Genomic DNA, 17,706 nt, shown 5'->3' with positions numbered 1-17,706 from the left:
ACACATAAACGTAATTTACTACTTTTTAAAATAATCATTATTTATGTATACATCGTCAAAATGAAGTGGGTTAAATAGGGAAGAAAAAGGGTTGATCATTGATGTGAGTGTTTTGGAAAGGGCTAAAATTAATTTGATTTGATTACTCAATGGATGGTTTTATTATGAGGGTCGATAAAGGGTTGGTTGATTTTGATGGTTAAAGTAAGATTTCCCATAAAATCTTTTAATTTCATTCATTGCTTTGCTCTAACAAGATAGATTTTGAAAAGATAACTTGTTAAGATGGAATAAAATGTATGATCTAAACACAATAACACTATAATTGTTTTTTAAAAAAAAATCAAATTTTAAACTTAAGAAACAACTTTCAAACTATCTATTTAAAACATTTCCTCTTCATTTTAATAGTTGCTTCAATTATTATAGCAATTACTATACATCAATTGATCTTATTTGATATATAGCGGGAAAAATAAAAATGTAAGAATTATTAAAAACCAGTGTAAATTAGTTTTTAAAAGAAATAAAATGTATAACAAAAGTAAGTAATTAATTAGGGAAATTAATGTATGTGAACTCTTAGCAGCTAATTAATAATAATAGATGAGCTTGAGAAAGAGTCTTAATATTATTATGTTATTTAGCCATGAATGGGATAATAACTAAATATAGATAAGAGATATTTTTCGTTCAACCTAGTAATATTTGAATTTGTCTATCCTACTAACTTAATCCACATTTTATTGAAGAATTAGTATTTGGAATACTTGTTTGCCCATTTTCTTATTGATATTCTTAAATTGTAAATTTGTGGCAACAAACATTCAAATCCTTATTTCTTTAGTTTTGTTTTGCATTCTCAAATGTTCTTTCCATTTGAAATATTCCACTCTAAGGAGAGAGAAATTTAATTGATGTTTTTGATATATATTTAGAAAATAAAATATATCTATCTGAGATCTTATTAGATTCGTCTTAATGTATACTTTTTTATTATTATGTATTTTTTATAATTTTTTATTATGTGTATTTAGAGATATTAAGGTTTAAAATTTACATTGAAAACTATGCAAAAAGTAAATGGGAAGAACAAAAAGAAACGGAGAGAGTAATAGACTAAGAATAAAAATAAGAATATTTCTCATGCTATCTTTGGGTTCGACAATCGCTATATTGCAAAAATCAGAGTTTAGGTTATTTGTAAATTTTTAAAAGGCTGATAAATGATGAATAGTATGCTGAATTGCATTCTTGTGGCGGGCGATCGTGTATACGTAATCTCATCAATTTGCTCATTCACATATATCCAAATTAGCATGTTAGCGAATGAACTCATTTGAATGCTAGGCCTACCACCTGGATTCATCATTTCAATACTTTCACTGTATCTTAAATTATTTTCTCATCTGTTATTTTAGGTCGTTCCATTATTCATCTAAAAAATCTTTCTATTTATATTATAAATTTTAGATATAATTAATTTTATTTATTCAAATTTTAACATTTTATTGATATTTATAATCTCCACATATCTTTCCATAATTTTGTTTTAATATTTTAATATTATTTATAATTTCCACCTCTTTTCCCTAACTTTATTTTTTTTTAAAAAATGATTGGGATCCCTAGATTTTTTCGAATGATTTTATTTTAATATTTTTTTAAAACTCATGGGTCTTTACTTATTTCTATTAACTTACTTTTTTATTGAATAAAATATATAATCATAATCTAAAAATATTCACTTTTTTTTTAATTCATGATAGATAACATTACTTATATGAACATCAATAAAGAACGAAAAGAGTTCTATACAAACTTCCAACTACATCTTTAGAAACCCTTTCTATATACACTTCCATTGTAATGCCAGTTTTACATAATACATAATAGAAACTTTGTAAATTGATTTTTATTGATTAATAATAGTAGTGTTAAATGTTATTGTTATTACTCTTTGATATAGTATTCAAAAGGAAACACTTATCTTTATTTTCATTTCTTGTTGTTTCATATATTCAGGAAAAGTATTTATAGTAAAATTCTTTAATTTATATAAAACTATTTATTTGTTCGTATTTGGGTAATGAGTTGAAATTAAAATTTTCAACGAATTCAAAATTAAGACATGAAGATGATAGTCTACCAAACAAATTCATAAATAACTCAATTCCCTTAATTAAATAACTAACCTAGAAAATTTTTTAAAATAATAAAAAAATAGCAAAAAGATTATAGAGGATTGAAAATGACAAATATATTTCTGAATAATTGAAAAAGAACAACAAAACAAAAATAAAACTTGACTTGAAAAAGAAAAAATTACTTCTAGAAGAAACCTTTAGCTCCTCTGCAGATAAATTATAAATTATACTTTGCAATGAAACTTTGTAATTATTTTCTCTTAGATTATCAATTACATATGACAACTGAAATCGTATTGCTTATACTTGACATATTACTATATTAGTTTAAAAAATCAAATTCAAAATCAAAAAAAGGAAATAAATAGTTAAATAGGAGAAGAATGAAATAGAATATCTACAAAAGTGATCTTAAATAAGTGTTCACAAGAATGAAAACAGAGTATCCTACAGAAAAGATAAGACAAGTCGGAAACGCTTAGTATTACCACCATTGGAGGAATTGTAACATATGAGAGGTATTGGTTAACTGCATCAAACAGTAACTGTTACCAGTATTAATCAGAAAACATATTGTAACTCGTTCACTTATATGAGACTATTTCGATCGCTGTTTATTGCAAACCGAACATCACCCAAGTGTGGAACTGTATTTACTCGTAGAAGCGGTGAATACAAAGGAAAGTACTAACTGTTCCTTTTGTAGGTAGTATTAAATGGTGGTAATGAGAATGAAAACTAGTGTAATTTTAGTTGAAAAATTTCTTGCTACCTTGATGGTCATGTTTGTCCAACTTCAATTATCTCATTTTCTTCATAAATTTCATTCCAACGCATTACCATCGGGAGATGTGGTACTAGGTGGTAATAGAAATTTGTAAACAAAAAAACTTTTTTGTGATCAAGGTTTCATTACCATGGAAATGACATGAAACTTTTGATGAAATTTTACACTATAATCATTCTCATTACCATCATTTAGTACCACAAACTAAACAGGCCGTAATAACTCACAAGCACCATTAAAAGGATACATAGATTGCATCTGTTTTAATTTCACCAAAAAAGAAAAAGAGAAAGAATAGACTTTGAAAGAAAAAGTATGAGTTTGTTAATCTTCTGGGAAACCAAGGAACTCGTTTATAAGCTTTGCAACAGGTTTAGCATCACCTGAAGGATAAGGCAGAAGAGAATCTACATTCATACTAGCAAGAGTCTTGTGAAGGGTTTGGGGACGCGCACAAAACAAATGTTTCCTCTCTGCTAATTCTTCCGCCAATTCAACTTGATGATTGTCCATTAAATCCTCATTCACCACCACAACTAATGGCTTGCCCAACCGCAATGTCTCAAAGATACTGCCTGATCCTGTAAAAATAGCCAGTAACATGCCATTAAATTACGCCCTCTTAAAACAACAGTGTCGGTGAGGTCTACCTCTGCTATAGGTAAGTATTTTCACGGAAATAAAATATTCTCAAAGCTCGCTAATTGGCTCCAAAATATCTTTCGGCAAAGGAAATCTATGAAAACAGGCTACTTCAAAGCTTCAAGGATATCACTGCAAACCCATTTAGCATGCAAAGCATCAAATATTGCAAGAAAGATAATGTGACTCCAAAAGAAATTTCAGTGACCAAGAAAATAGGTAGTCCAACATGATTTATGAGGACCCTTGGTGCACAAATAAACAGAGCTTGAATATCACTGCAAATAAGTAGGGTAACACATTGGCACCCAAAATATTAAACATTTGAACGGGCAACTTTATGGAGCCTAAGCAAAAAAGGACCAACACAACCAATAAGTTACAACGTAACCAGCAAAAATCTGAAAAAGAACAAAAAGAGTAGATATCAATTGATTTTGCCATTTTTCCATCACAAGGCAAGGATACCAATCAACCTAAACCCGTTTTGAGTAATTCTTGAGTAAGGGCGCACCAGTAGCCAGTTTGGAAAATATTTTTACACGGGTCAGTATGTGGTGTAATAATAGTAAATAAGACGAAAAAAATGATCCAATAACGACAGACACATCAAAACCGAATAAAAAGAAAACAAGTTTTTTTTTTTTTTACAGCTATAGACACACTTAGCAACTAGTGTCTAGTTATATTTGGCACTGTTCAACTTTCCCTTGAGGTCGTCTTAGTTCGTGCGGCACCTGATAATATCATCCCTTGTTAAAAAGTTATTAAGGGAAGAAAAAAGCTATTGAAGATATATGTCTATATGGTGGTTGCTTTTAAAAACCACTTTACATTTTGTGGGATTCTTCTGGTCGAGCATAACATGGGATTGAGTTCATATGGATGTTGCTCTTTTTGAAAATGGCTGTGATGGCTCCATGAGCCCTTAAAAATCTCTCAAAACGCACAAAAAGACAATGTGCAATCATTGTATGCAGCTGAGGAAAGCTCAATCACGCTTAAATTGTCTAAAACTACACGCCATATCAAATTGTTGCTCTTGTTCCATGCATTTATTAGCAAAATATCATGAGGATTGGTACGTAGTTGAGTTTTCCTCGTCAAAAGGCAATAGCATCTCCACCATGGATTTTGATCGAGTTAAGTGTTGGAGATGTTGTTAGAAATGAGGCGGAGTACAAAACTTCTTCGCTTTGACGAAAATTTGTACTTGAGGTTTTGAACATTATATTCAGGCTAGAAATAAGAAAGGATCAAATAAGAGCATAAATAATGTCCTTGACAACGCATTCTAAACTTCACAGTACATTATTACCAAATAAAATAATAAATTAGTCTAACCTACTCATGACAAATCTTCATGCAACCATTCTCACACAACAAGAATACCGAGATTGCTAAAGGCTTTTAGAATATATATATATATATATATATATACATATATATATATATATACATATATATATATATATACATATATACATACATATATATATATATATACATATATATATATATATATATATATATATATACATATATATATATATATATATATACATATATATATATATATATATATACATATACATATATATATATATATACATATACATATACATATATATATATATACATATATATATATATATACATATATATATATATATATACATATATATATATATATATATATATATATATATATATATATATATTGTTAGATTGTGTATAGCAATTACATGTATTACAGTTATTAGTATAGGCAAGTATCATAGCAGTTACCAGAAGTAAGTATTATAGCAGTTACTTCAAGCAGTTTCTTTGAACCCTTGTATAAATGAACACCATTACAATTGAATGAATAACACAGAAATTCAGAAAATAAACTCTCAAAATTGGTATTAAACCAGAAATCATGGTATCAGAGCGGCAACAATTCTGAATCGTTTTTGCAACTTCATCATATACCGACTAACCTACCTTAAAATCCAAAATGGAAGAAGAACCAAGAACTGTCATAACACCAGACCAACCGATCATGATGGGGCAATTGTTGCAACTGATCAACCAGTTAAACACCAACAAATTACCCACCGAAAACACCAACACCCTCTCAATATCAGAGAAGCTAACAAACCAGAATTACACAAAATGGTCCAGGCTGATGCACTTAGCCATTAGTGGACGAGGTCGTCTCAATCACATCATCGACGACCCACCATCCAAAAACGACCCAGCGTACAACCAATGGACCAGAAGTGACTCGATGGTTATCTCATGGATTGTGAATATTGACTCAGACCTGGTGAATCAGTATCTCGATTTCCCAACAGCCAAAGCATTATTGGCAAGGGATTGAGACGCTATACAGTAGTGGGAGAGACGGCCTGCAAATATTTGACCTAACAGTCAAAACCAACAAAACTCAACAAGGCACAAACACAATCGAGACCTACTACAGTAAACTACTCATGCTTTGGAAGGAAATAGATAGGAGACAACCGAACCCCATGAAGGATCCAAGAGACATCATCATCTACAATCAATTAACTCAACAAAATCGTTTATACCAGTTTTTAGCCGGAATCAATGATTCATTTGACAAAGACAGAAGAGATCTTCTCTTAGACTCACTCCCAACAGTGGAGGAGGCCTATGCTAGCATAAGGAGGGAGGTAATGAGACGTGTAATCATGAAAACGGAGCCCTCATCAGATCTAGAATCACCGGGCTCCGGTGGAGTTTTTACGGCCAAAGGAAGGACTTACCGACAGGAAGATGACAAGTCTCACCTCAAATGTACCTACTGTGGAAGTACAAGGCACACGAGAAACGAGTGCTTCAAACTCGTTGGCTACCCTGAGTGGTGGCCGGATACAAAGAAAAAAGGGGAAAAGAAACCGACCCATTTTTCCGATCACAACCGGACTGGTAGGGCAGCGGTGGGATGGAGCAATGATGAACCCCCATCAATGGAGGAAAAAGAAAAACAAGGGGCGGCCATGACCAGTATAGGTATCGAAGGAGGAGAAAGAGACCTCCTTTCAATCAGAATCGGCGCACAAACAGAACAAGAAGAGGAAAGATTAGGGTTAAGGGGAGGGGGACGTGAAAATGAGGCTTCTCAGCCCTTTATAAAGGGAAGAGGACCACGTGTTTTTTTTTCATCACAACCCGAATCCCACAATCTTTCTTCCTCTTTTAATATGTCATCCTTTTGTGAGAAAGGGTGGATTTTTGATTGTGGGGCCACAGATACAATGTCATTTGACCCGAATGATTTTTTGACTCATGACAAACCTAAGAAAGACATCATTAAAACCGCAAATGGGGAAGGGATTAAAGTGAGCGGAACCGGAACTATTTCTTTCACAAGAAACCTCACTTTAAAAAATTGTTTATTTGTACCTGACCTGTCACATAAATTATTGTCAGTAAGTCAACTTACGAGAGATCTTGATTGTACGGTCCTCATGAAACCCGGTTGTTGTATTGTGCAGGATGCTCAGACAGGAAAAATTATTGGGCATGGTATTGAGAGAGATGGATTGTATTACTTGGACGAGGAGAGTCAAAAGGGCAAAGCGGCACTTGTTCGCGGGCCAGAGGAAAGGCAACTATGGCATCGACGTTTGGGACATCCTTCCGTAGGGTACCTAGAAAAACTTTTTCCTAATTTTGTAGGGTTAAAACCTGAGTTTAAGTGTGAAACATGTATTCTTGCAAAGAGTCACAAACACTCGTATTCTAATAGCTTGAATAAAGTTGATGTGCCCTTTATGCTTGTTCATTCTGATGTGTGGGGCCCTGCTCCAGTTGTAGGACTACATGGTTTTTCGTACTTTGTTACATTTATTGATGATTGTACCCGCATGCGTTGGATTTATTTCCTTAGACAAAAATCTGAACTCTTTCGTGTGTTTGTTGAGTTCTATAATATGATTTGTACCCAATTTCAAACCCAACCCCGCATGCTCCGAACTGACAATGATAGAGAATATATCAATTCTAACATGGACCTATTCTTTAAACAAAAAGGCCTCATACATCAAACATCTTGTCCTAACACACCCCAACAAAACAGAGTGGCAGAACAAAAAATCGCACACTGCTTGAGATGACCCGTGCTATTATGCTTGACTCTCGCGTTCCCACTCATCTTTGGCCGGAAGCCGTCGCTACTGCCAATTGCCTTACCAATAGACTTCCCAGAAAGAGTCTCCAATACCACACACCCCTAGCCACTCTCCAAACCCATTTCCCTATACCCTCTACGCATATTCTACCTCCTCGCATATTTGGGTGCACGGTTTTCGTTCATTGTCCAACAAGGGTACGAAACAAATTTAAACCAAGAGCAGTGAAATGTGTTCTTATTGGATATGGTCGCAATCAAAAAGGTTATCGGTGCTATGATCCCTCGACTAGAAAAGTCTATATCACGATGGATTGCGAGTTCATCGAGAATGAGTACTACTATCCCCATCTTCGCCGTCAGGGGGAGAAGTATCATGACGACTACGATCTCAGTTGGCTAGTTAGTCCGTGGTTGCCCAACCTTGACCCAAAAGATCAAGTTTACAATGCTACAGAGTCACCTCACCAAGATGTTCTGTCCACTCCTCTACCACTATCAATCCTGTCTGACCATCAGGTAAGTCATACAGCTCTTGATAAAGTTGTTTCAGCAAGCACTAACAGTGATAATGTGATAGTTGATACTTTGACCTAGGAAATTGACGCAGGCAACACTAACAGTGATAATGTGTTTGTTGATACTCTGACTGAGGAAGTTGCCACAGATACAGTTGAAACAAGGTGTCATGATGCATCATATATGTTACCTCCTCGCTCCACCCGAGGGGTTCCTCCAAGAAGATATGATCCTGAGTATGAAGCACAACGTTTGAGATATCCTATTGAGAAGTCGTGCGGATCAGGAAATTTGTCACAGAGTGCCTTAGCATTTAAGGTAACTTTAGATACAACCAAGAGCCCAACCACAGTCGAAGAAGCCCTAATGTCTGCACATTGGAGAAAGGCGATGGAGGAAGAGATTAACGCTCTTAATAAGAATGGCACATGGGAAAAATGCATCTTACCGAATAAAAAGAAAGTCGTCGGATGTAGATGGGTATTCACGATCAAGTACAAGTCAGTTGGCACGATTGAAAGGTACAAAGCTCGACTGGTGGCGAAAGGGTACACTCAGACGTATGGAATTGATTACTCAGAAACCTTCTCTCCAGTTGCTAAGCTTGATACAATTCGAGTTCTGTTCAGCATTGCAGCAAACTTAGACTGGCCCCTTCATCAATTTGATGTGAAAAATGCATTTCTGCATGGAGAGCTACAGGAGGAAGTGTACATGGAAGTCCCACCAGGGTTTACATTAGGGTTCTCAGAGAATGAGGGGTGCAGATTAAGGAAGGCTTTGTATGGGTTGAAACAATCCCCTAGAGCATGGTTTGGAAGATTTACCTCTGCAATGAAGAAATTTGGTTACAGGCAAAGCAATTCAGATCACACCTTGTTTCTTAAACGAAGAGGAGGCAGAACAACATGCCTGATAATTTATGTCGATGACATGATCATTACCGGGGATGATAGAGACGAAATTGCAAATCTGAAGGGAAAACTATTTCAAGAATTTGAGATGAAAGACCTAGGAAGGCTGAAGTACTTTCTAGGGATTGAAGTTCTTAGATCAAACAAAGGAATTTTCATATCCCAAAGGAAGTATGTTTAGACCTGTTAACTGAAACAGGGATGCTGGACTGCAAGCCCATCGAGACACCAATGATGATGAACCCTGGACTACAGATGATTGAAGGAGGGAAATTAGCTGATCGGATGCAGTATCAACGCATGGTAGGGAAACTAATCTACTTAGCTCACACAAGGCCTGATATTGCATATGCAGTAGGAGTAGTCAGCCGATTCATGCATAGACCACAAGTTCAACATATGGACGCAGTTCATCAAATTCTTCGGTACCTCAAAGGATGCCCTGGAAAGGGAATTTTATATCAGAAGAATGGTCATCTTAATCTTGTGGCATATACAGATGCAGACTGGGCAGGTGATAGAGATGATAGCAAGTCAACTTCAGGCTACTTTACTCTGGTGGGAAGAAATCTAGTCACCTGGAGGAGCAAGAAACAAAAGGTGGTGGCCATGTCTAGTGCAGAGGCTCAGTTCAAGGGTGTAGCAAAGGGAATCACAGAACAACCTGTGGCTGAGAAAGTTACTAACTGAACTGAGATTCCCTCCTAAAAGGAGTTGCGAGCTATACTGTGATAATCAAGCGGCTATCAACATTTCAGAAAATCCAGTTCAACATGATCGCACCAAACATGTAGAAGTTGACAGGCATTTCATAAAGGAGAAATTAGAAGCCCAAGTAATCAAGCTTCCGCATGTTAAGTCCAAGGATCGGCTAGCAGACATTCTTACAAAGGCAGTTGGAACTCAGTTCTTTGAAGAGGTTCTATGCAAGTTGGGTGTTTATGACCCTACGACCCAACTTGAGGGGGAGTGTTAGATTGTGTATAGCAGTTACATGTATTACAGTTATTAGTATAGGCAAGTATCATAGCAGTTACCAGAAGTAAGTATTATAGCAGTTACTTCAAGCGATTTCTTTGAACCCTTGTATAAATGAACACCATTACAATTAAATGAATAACACAGAAATTCAGAAAATAAACTCTCAAAATTGGTATTAAACCAGAAATCATATATATATATATATATATATATATATATATATATATATATATATATATATATATATATATGGAGGCAATGGTAATAAATGGCTTCAAGTTCAGGTGGTTCTGACCCAGCGCAAAGAATGATTTGGCAACCTTTCTAGGATATCAACCATATTTTAGAAAATGTTGGAGGAAACAAGTTATTCAAGCTAGATGCGTTCAATGTTGTCCTTAAATTCCGGTTATGTCATTGTTTGACCGTTCTAGACTTCTAGTCAAGAACGTATTGGAGAATGTAGGCGTTGGTTCAAAAAATTGTTGTTTCATTCACATAATGGCTAACATGAACCTTTTAAACCTCGAGAGAGAAACAGAACAAGTGGAATTTCTATGATTGTATGGCCCTTGGGGAAAGCTCCAAACAATTGGATTTTCCAAATCAATTATAGGCCATATCAAATTTTTTGCCCGTGTGCTGTGAAGGCTCTTGCAAACCAACTATAATATTTTCTCTTCAAAAGGCCAAACAGTCTAATCCCGCAAACAATTTAATTTTAAAAATAAAATACACCTAAAGTGTTGTTATATTTTAATGATGCTACCTCTAGCCCCTGGATTTTTGTTAAATTGTTGGTATTGCTAGAAATGAGCAAGGCCTGATGCCATTGGCTCCGTCAAAGACAACTTAATTTATTGACTGGAATCCTTAGCTAGCTGAAGCTCTTCAGGCAAACACAGTATTGGACATAGTGGTGGAACATGAGAGAAGCAACTTCCTATTTGAGGGGGATACGCTCATTTAATCGTCTATAGACGCTATACTATCCAAGATAAGTTTGAGAAGTGCTCAAGCGCTTCTTTACTGTCAAACTGTTAATTGAAGGTTCTCTAGCTATGAAATGCTCATTAGGCACTTTGAACTCTAAAGTTTAGGTTGCTTACTAACTCCCTAAATGGGCAGTGGCTATTTAAGACAAGAGCTAGATGATTCGTTAGAACTTAGAACAGACTTTATGATCTCAATATGATTTCAGCTCAGCTTATCATTTTCCAATATGTTGATAGTTACGAAATTACATCCCTAAACATGTGTTTTCTTATAGCTTCAATTCCCACCAATAAAACCTCTGAGGTGGTCATGGATGGCAATGACAATACAGGAAGATGAAAAAAGCGATTAAATCCAAGATGCACATCTAAAAATAGTATAATATCTAGCTTTACTCACTTAGCGCTTAGCTTCAACCTACAGCACCTACTGCTGCCCTGGCGAAAGGTTCAAAGCACAATAAGGGTAATATAACTCAATTGCAAGAACACAAAAAATAAATACCTAAATCAAAAGACACGAAGGAAACCAGGTCAATTCAAGAAATCCAAGTAATACCAGCAACAGTATAGTAGAATTCATCAAGTTTAGGAAACTCAATTTCAAATGTTGAACTACTCTTTATGAAACATTTGCTGAAACAGAAACAAGCAAGGGCGGAAAAATTAAGATGGATTGAAGTAACATGTGCACTTGTCTATCTTTACTATTATCAATGATGAAGGAATTGAGCTTTCATATGGGACAACACACAGCAATACTGTGTAAATAACAATGGAAGATGTGCAAGGTGAGGTTAATTTCTCGCAGACTGCAACTGTATCTCATGTGCAAGAGTTTAAACCTTGTTTATTAATATTAAATGCTTTTGCTAGAAGAATATGGGGAAAATTTGGATTGGACAGTGTAAATGCTGAATGAAGGTGTAGTTCTGCTTGGTTTTCTTTCAGTTGAAAGTAAGAATAAAGTGCCCAAAAATAGGCCTGAATTGTTTGATAGGCATGAGAAACCTGTCATCATAAACACTTGGGTGTCCTGTTTTATAAAAAAGGGCAGAAAGTGTACAATCAGAACAAATTTGTGAGGTTAATATGGGTTGAACATCAGATAGTAGAGACAAAGCTCTCTTGCGGTAAGGAAAAGCATCAGATTTAGTTGATAATCAAGGATTAGGAGTTCGTATTGGATGACTACACATTCACCTAGTTTGATGTTACGATTTAGGCACTTCTCCTATCATATTTCCTTGTCAAGAAGTAATCAATTTGGATAACATTCATTCCGCTTCTATAAGTCAACAAATAGTTTTAACGCTAAGTATTCACAAATTATATGATTGTACAAATTCAAACATTGATCCTCCCTTCTCATTTCTCGTTTCATATAAAAACCAACATACTCTATTAAAGACACTAAAGTTAACAAGTAAATGAAGAATTTTCGAATTTCTCCAAAATGTGTAGCTATAAATCTCACTCACTTAGCTTTGAAAATGATATAACGATATTTTGCAAAGGAGAAATACAATATGTGTTCCTGTTAGCAGAGCCATTGCATCTTTTGCTAAAATTTCAGGAATAAAAACAGGATAAATCTGAAATCCTTTACATATCACATTTCTGACAAGAGGAAACTTTCTATAGTACTCCCTCGAACTTGCTACTAAAAATGGCATTTTCCCTCACATGTCACTATGTCACTATCATTAGCTTAAAGAGGACTGAGGGAGTAGATTGTAATAGTTTTGTGGACAAGATTTTGTCTAGAATTGCATTGTTCAAAACAGAGTAGTAGAAAACTTCCATACGTAGCAAAATTAATCCTTGCTACTTATCAGTTGTTAAGTTTACACACTTCTTGGGCTTACATGTACCTCATTCCGAAAGCCAAACTTTCTAGAATTCCACAGATTTTGTAGAACCCATCTTTAGAAAGGGAAGTCGATCTCATCTAAGGTGCATACCTATTGTAGCACAGAAAAAGATTTGCAAGAGTAAAAGTGGTGAATCAGGAATTAGAGACTGTTAACTTTAAATCATAGCTGCTGCTTGCTGTGGGCAAATATGTGGCAAACATGAAAAAAAAAATTATCAATGGGTTAAGAGGATAAATGCCGTCTAATTTAAGAATCATCATAACTAGTGGGATTATATTATTTACACCAAAAATACCAAGTCAGGAATTGGAAACATATTTGTCAAGTAAAAGGAGAAACTCATGACTTTTAAATCTCATGGGCATAAACTGAGCTTGATCTTTTCAATTAGCTTTGCGTATAATAATCCTTTGCATGTAAACATCTTCAAGGAGAGGAACAAATTCCTTGTCATGGATGGTTTGGAGTCAAGCGAATATCCCTAAACATTCATTTACAGCATAATTGTCCATTCTCAATGGAACAAATATTTATACTTCATAGTTCTTGGTCTTATTGTGTAATGGACGATAGCAAAATCACTCACGAAATCATGTGCACTATTATAAGTCCTTTATAGAAACTTGAAAATGTAAAGTTAAGAGCTTTGCAACAGGATAAATAGTCTTATTTTTGACTGGTATATACAGAATAATATTCATTGTTTCGTAGAACTAAATGGTGAGACTAAATTCTTTTTTCAGAATCTGTTTTGTTTTTGTGATTTGAGCTGTACTAATTTTGGGGCATGGCAATGACTGCATACATAAAGGGAGGCTTTATGAAAGGGATTCTCACCCCCAAAATCCATAGGAAGTAATAAAGTATGCTGCCTTATTATTATATATGTTTGATCTTCAACAAAACCAAAACTGCTAAGGAAAAAGACAAGTGACTTACAACTTACGAGTGTATAATGCGAGGAATTTTTTTCAATAATATGATTCAAATTGATTACTAGCTATCAAACATGCCAGCAAAGTTTGATTGCAAGGAACATGAACTCAATGCTCATCTAGACCTAGTCTACTGCAAGCCTACAATAAAACCATTCCTAAAAATGCAGTTAAACAAATTAAAAATGAATAAAAATAAATAAATAAAATAAAAATAAATGATCGGACAAGTATACCTGCGTGACTTATAACAAGAGAAGATGATCTCAAGCTCTCTGCAATGCTTGATGAAAATGTGAAATACTCAACAGCTAGAGACCCATCACCACCAATGGACTACAATTACATCAAAAAAAACAAAGGTCAGACAAACCCTGCTACAGAAAAGGAGCTCATGCAGTACTGAATCACTGAAACTTCCAAGTTCCAAGGGACACAAAGCTATATTCGCAATGCAGCTGTGCAAAGACGAATTTTCCCACAGGCCCCCCACAAAAATTATCTCTCCAATATTTAGCTAAATTGCATTAACCTATGCTTCCAATGAAAATTCAAACAGCCAAAAGACAAAGTGACAAACAGACACAAATTATCCATCCAACCCCTTCTGCATATGCAGAGATGCAAGTTAAAAAGGGCAAAGATATCATATTGACCCAATATATGTATAATAGTCATGAACTAGTTTCCTCCAAAAGTGTCAATTGTAAATAAACATTCAGATTAACAGCTCTGCTCCACTTTCTGATTCCGATACCCCCCAAAAGGAAAGAAACAAATCAAGGAACAGAAAAGCACCCACTTGATTCAACAATTAAATGTCTGCCAGTTTAAAACTTCCACATGCTGAATAATTTTGACAGAAAAATCCACCTCAAATTCAAGCATAGCTCCCATGCTTTGATGTTTAAATATAAATTTGTTTAACAAAATACCACTGTTCAACTATGCAAGCTCAAGTGAGGAACCAGCTGAAGTGCATTACCCTTTACATAAGGCAGCAATTTTTACTAGCACACCAACATGAAAAACGCATTGCAAAACAGCATCATATAGGAGTTGAAGTAAAAACAAGGCAAAAATTTGTAAATACCTTGTCAGGGATGTAGGATCCACGACCAATTTGAATTAAAAGGTGAGTAAACCCTTTTGCATATAACTCTTGCTTGACTTCTGGAGTATCCACTGCTCTAACAAGAGCATCAAACAAAGTAGTTCCAACAGTGACAAAAGCTATTTTCTTGGAGTCCTTATTTTCATCAGAAGTTCCCATTCAGTGAAATACTTACTCTTAATAAACTTCAGAGCTGTCCATATGCAGGTTCACAATATCAAACTTCAGGTGAAAAAAATACAAATAAGGCAATAGTTTTGAATCCTAAAAGTATTTAAAAAGAATCAAAAACAACAATCACATTACACTCTTTAGGAACCCTTTCAGCATACACCGCATTGTAGTGCAAATGACAAACAAATTTACCACTATTTAGACCCAATTCAGCAAATCCAAAAAATCAACTATCCTAATTGCTAGATTCATCCAAATTTTATTAAGTCCAACTGCTAGATTCATCAAAAATACCAATCCTAATTGCTAGATTCATCAAAAGATTCCAAAAAAATCAACCATCCTAATTGCTAGATTCATCAAATATGCAGTAGACAAATAAATTAAAAATGAAAAAAATATAACCTAATCAAATTACAAAAATTTCACCATTATTAAGACCCAATTCACATAAATTCCAAAAAAAAAGCAACTATCCGAAATTCCTAATTGCTAGATTCATCAAAAATTTAAAACCTAGAAAAGAAATTGAAATTGAAAATAAATTGAAATTGAAAAAAAATAACATACAAAAACATTGAGAACGCAATACCTTAAGAGCAATACAAGAACAACGGATAGCACCAGGGGGAGACGGTGTTACATTTCACCGGTGCCCGGTGATGGAGTGGATGTGGTCGCGTGGAGGAGTTCGGAGCCCGGAGTGAGAAATAAGAAACCCAATCCTTATAATTCGCCACCCTTTTCATTTTTTCGCCACCCCTAGTAAATTACCATATTGCCCTTGATTTTTGAAAAAATTACAATTATGCCATTGAAGCTAAAATTTTCTATATAAACCACAATCACACTAAAAATACTCTCACTACAACTAAAAACCAACATACAAAAGCAAAATTTGGGAGCAAAAATTAAGTTCAATCCGGAATTTATCAATCGAGGTAAGTTATTTGTAATTAAATTTAATCACGAAAAAAAAAAAAAAAAAATATAGGAGTCGCCCAGATCTGGGCGACTGGACCCCGGTTCAGTCGCCTAATTTTAGGCGACTGAACCGGGGTCGAGCCGCCCAGATCTGGGCGACTCCTATAACTTTTTTTTTTTATTTATTTTTATTTATTATTAAATAAATGTTTATGTTTTGTATATATAAAAATTTTTGTTTTTTAATTTTTTCCTTATATTTAGGAAAAATATATTTAAAGTTTGAAATTTTAAAAAAAAACCTCATTTTTATTAATAAATTAAGTTATTTGTAATTAAATTTAATCACGAAAAAAAAAAAAATTAAAGGAGTCGCCCAGATCTGGGCGACTCCTATAATTTTTATTTTTTTTTTATTTTTTCCGTATATATTTTATTAATTTTATTATTATTAATTTAATTATTATTATTATTCTATTGTTATTTTTGTTAATATTAAATATATGTTAATGTTATTATTATTAATATTATTATTATTATTGTGATTGTTAATTTTGTATTATTAAATATATGTTAATGTTGTTATTATTAATTTTATTATTATTATTGTTATTGTTATTTTTATTTATTATTAATTATATGTTTATGTTTTGTATATATTTTTTTTAATTAAATGTTAATAATTTTTTGTTTTTTTTTTGTTATTTTTTTCCATATTTTATTTATGATTATTATGTATTTAGAAATATTATTATTTATAATATTGAATGAAACCGTAAAAAATTGTAGAAAATGGCTGGTAATCAAGGAAAAGGAAAGGGTTTTTTTAGGCAATTGTTGAGAGGTAATAGTTCTAGGCCTACCTTACTCAGAGGGGACCCGCATGAGAGAGGGGTCACGGTTTCTGCTAGGAGGGCTAGGCAGGAAGAGGCGGCCAGACACAGTGAGGCCCAAAGGTCGAGTACGCTGAACCAAGTGCGTACTCATTTTGATGACCAGGCTGATAGCCTCCAGAGTAGTTGGGGGGTTTATAGTGATGATGATAATGATGCTGATGATGTTCAGTTCCAAGGTCCTGAGCCTGCCCCATTGGACTGGACTATAGTTCGTGGCCCCGAAGGCAGATTTGCCCGTGGCGGCCCTAGTTCTTCCGCCGCATCTGAGCGTGCAGGAGGAAGTTTTGTCGATAATGAGCCGCCACGGGGCAGGCCCTCACAGTCCACTAACACAGACTGGTTAGTGACATCACCCCAGCCCGGGGGGCCGACAGATACGCGACTGATCCCTAGCTATGGCGGGCACATAGCTAAACTTATTTATGACGGCTCCGAGCGTACGCCTCCGATTCTGGAGTGCCGTATTAGGAAGAGACCGGTGGAGTCCATCATCGGATTGAGGGATTTGTCCGTTGAGCTAGTCGATTTTCTACCTTCCACTTCCCTCGGTCGACTACCGGTCATTATGCACCAGCACATCGACTCTGCTTTGATATCGGCGTTCGTCGAGAGGTGGCAGCCGGATACGAACACCTTTCACATGCCCTGGGGAGAGATGAC

The 17,706-nt window shown here is 34.7% G+C and overlaps 1 protein-coding gene across 2 annotated transcripts; it reads right to left on the bottom strand.

Moving 5' to 3' along the window:
- Positions 1 to 2,536: 2,536 nt before the first annotated feature.
- On the bottom strand, positions 2,537 to 15,944 carry LOC130818933 (uncharacterized). 2 transcript variants are annotated; one of them, XM_057685210.1, is made up of 4 exons: positions 15,819 to 15,944; positions 15,032 to 15,274; positions 14,175 to 14,274; positions 2,537 to 3,515 (listed from the first exon to the last, which is right to left on the bottom strand). In XM_057685210.1, exons 2-4 carry the CDS (start codon positions 15,209 to 15,211, stop codon positions 3,259 to 3,261), a joined length of 537 nt encoding a protein of 178 aa, XP_057541193.1. In that variant the 5' UTR covers positions 15,212 to 15,274; positions 15,819 to 15,944; the 3' UTR covers positions 2,537 to 3,258. The 2 variants fall into 2 exon arrangements, with proteins under 2 accessions (XP_057541193.1, XP_057541195.1); XM_057685212.1 differs by having other exon boundaries at positions 15,032 to 15,245.
- Between the last annotated feature and the right edge of the window lie 1,762 nt (positions 15,945 to 17,706).

Source organism: Amaranthus tricolor, chromosome 7 (assembly GCF_026212465.1).
Source record: "Amaranthus tricolor cultivar Red isolate AtriRed21 chromosome 7, ASM2621246v1, whole genome shotgun sequence".
Taxonomy (NCBI): domain Eukaryota; kingdom Viridiplantae; phylum Streptophyta; class Magnoliopsida; order Caryophyllales; family Amaranthaceae; genus Amaranthus; species Amaranthus tricolor.
Note: the sequence above shows the minus strand (reverse complement) of the source record. Positions and strands in the feature narration are given on the sequence as shown.

Bases quoted from the DNA above. Each gene is read 5' to 3' on its own strand.
- LOC130818933 (XM_057685210.1), bottom strand. From the start codon at position 15,211: ATGGGAACTTCTGATGAAAATAAGGACTCCAAGAAAATAGCTTTTGTC. The intron at 14,275-15,031 runs GTATTTACAAAT...ATGTAATTGTAG, and splicing joins GATCCTACATCCCTGACAAG to TCCATTGGTGGTGATGGGTC. The intron at 3,516-14,174 runs GTATACTTGTCC...CTATTTTTACAG, and splicing joins TCTTGTTATAAGTCACGCAG to GATCAGGCAGTATCTTTGAG.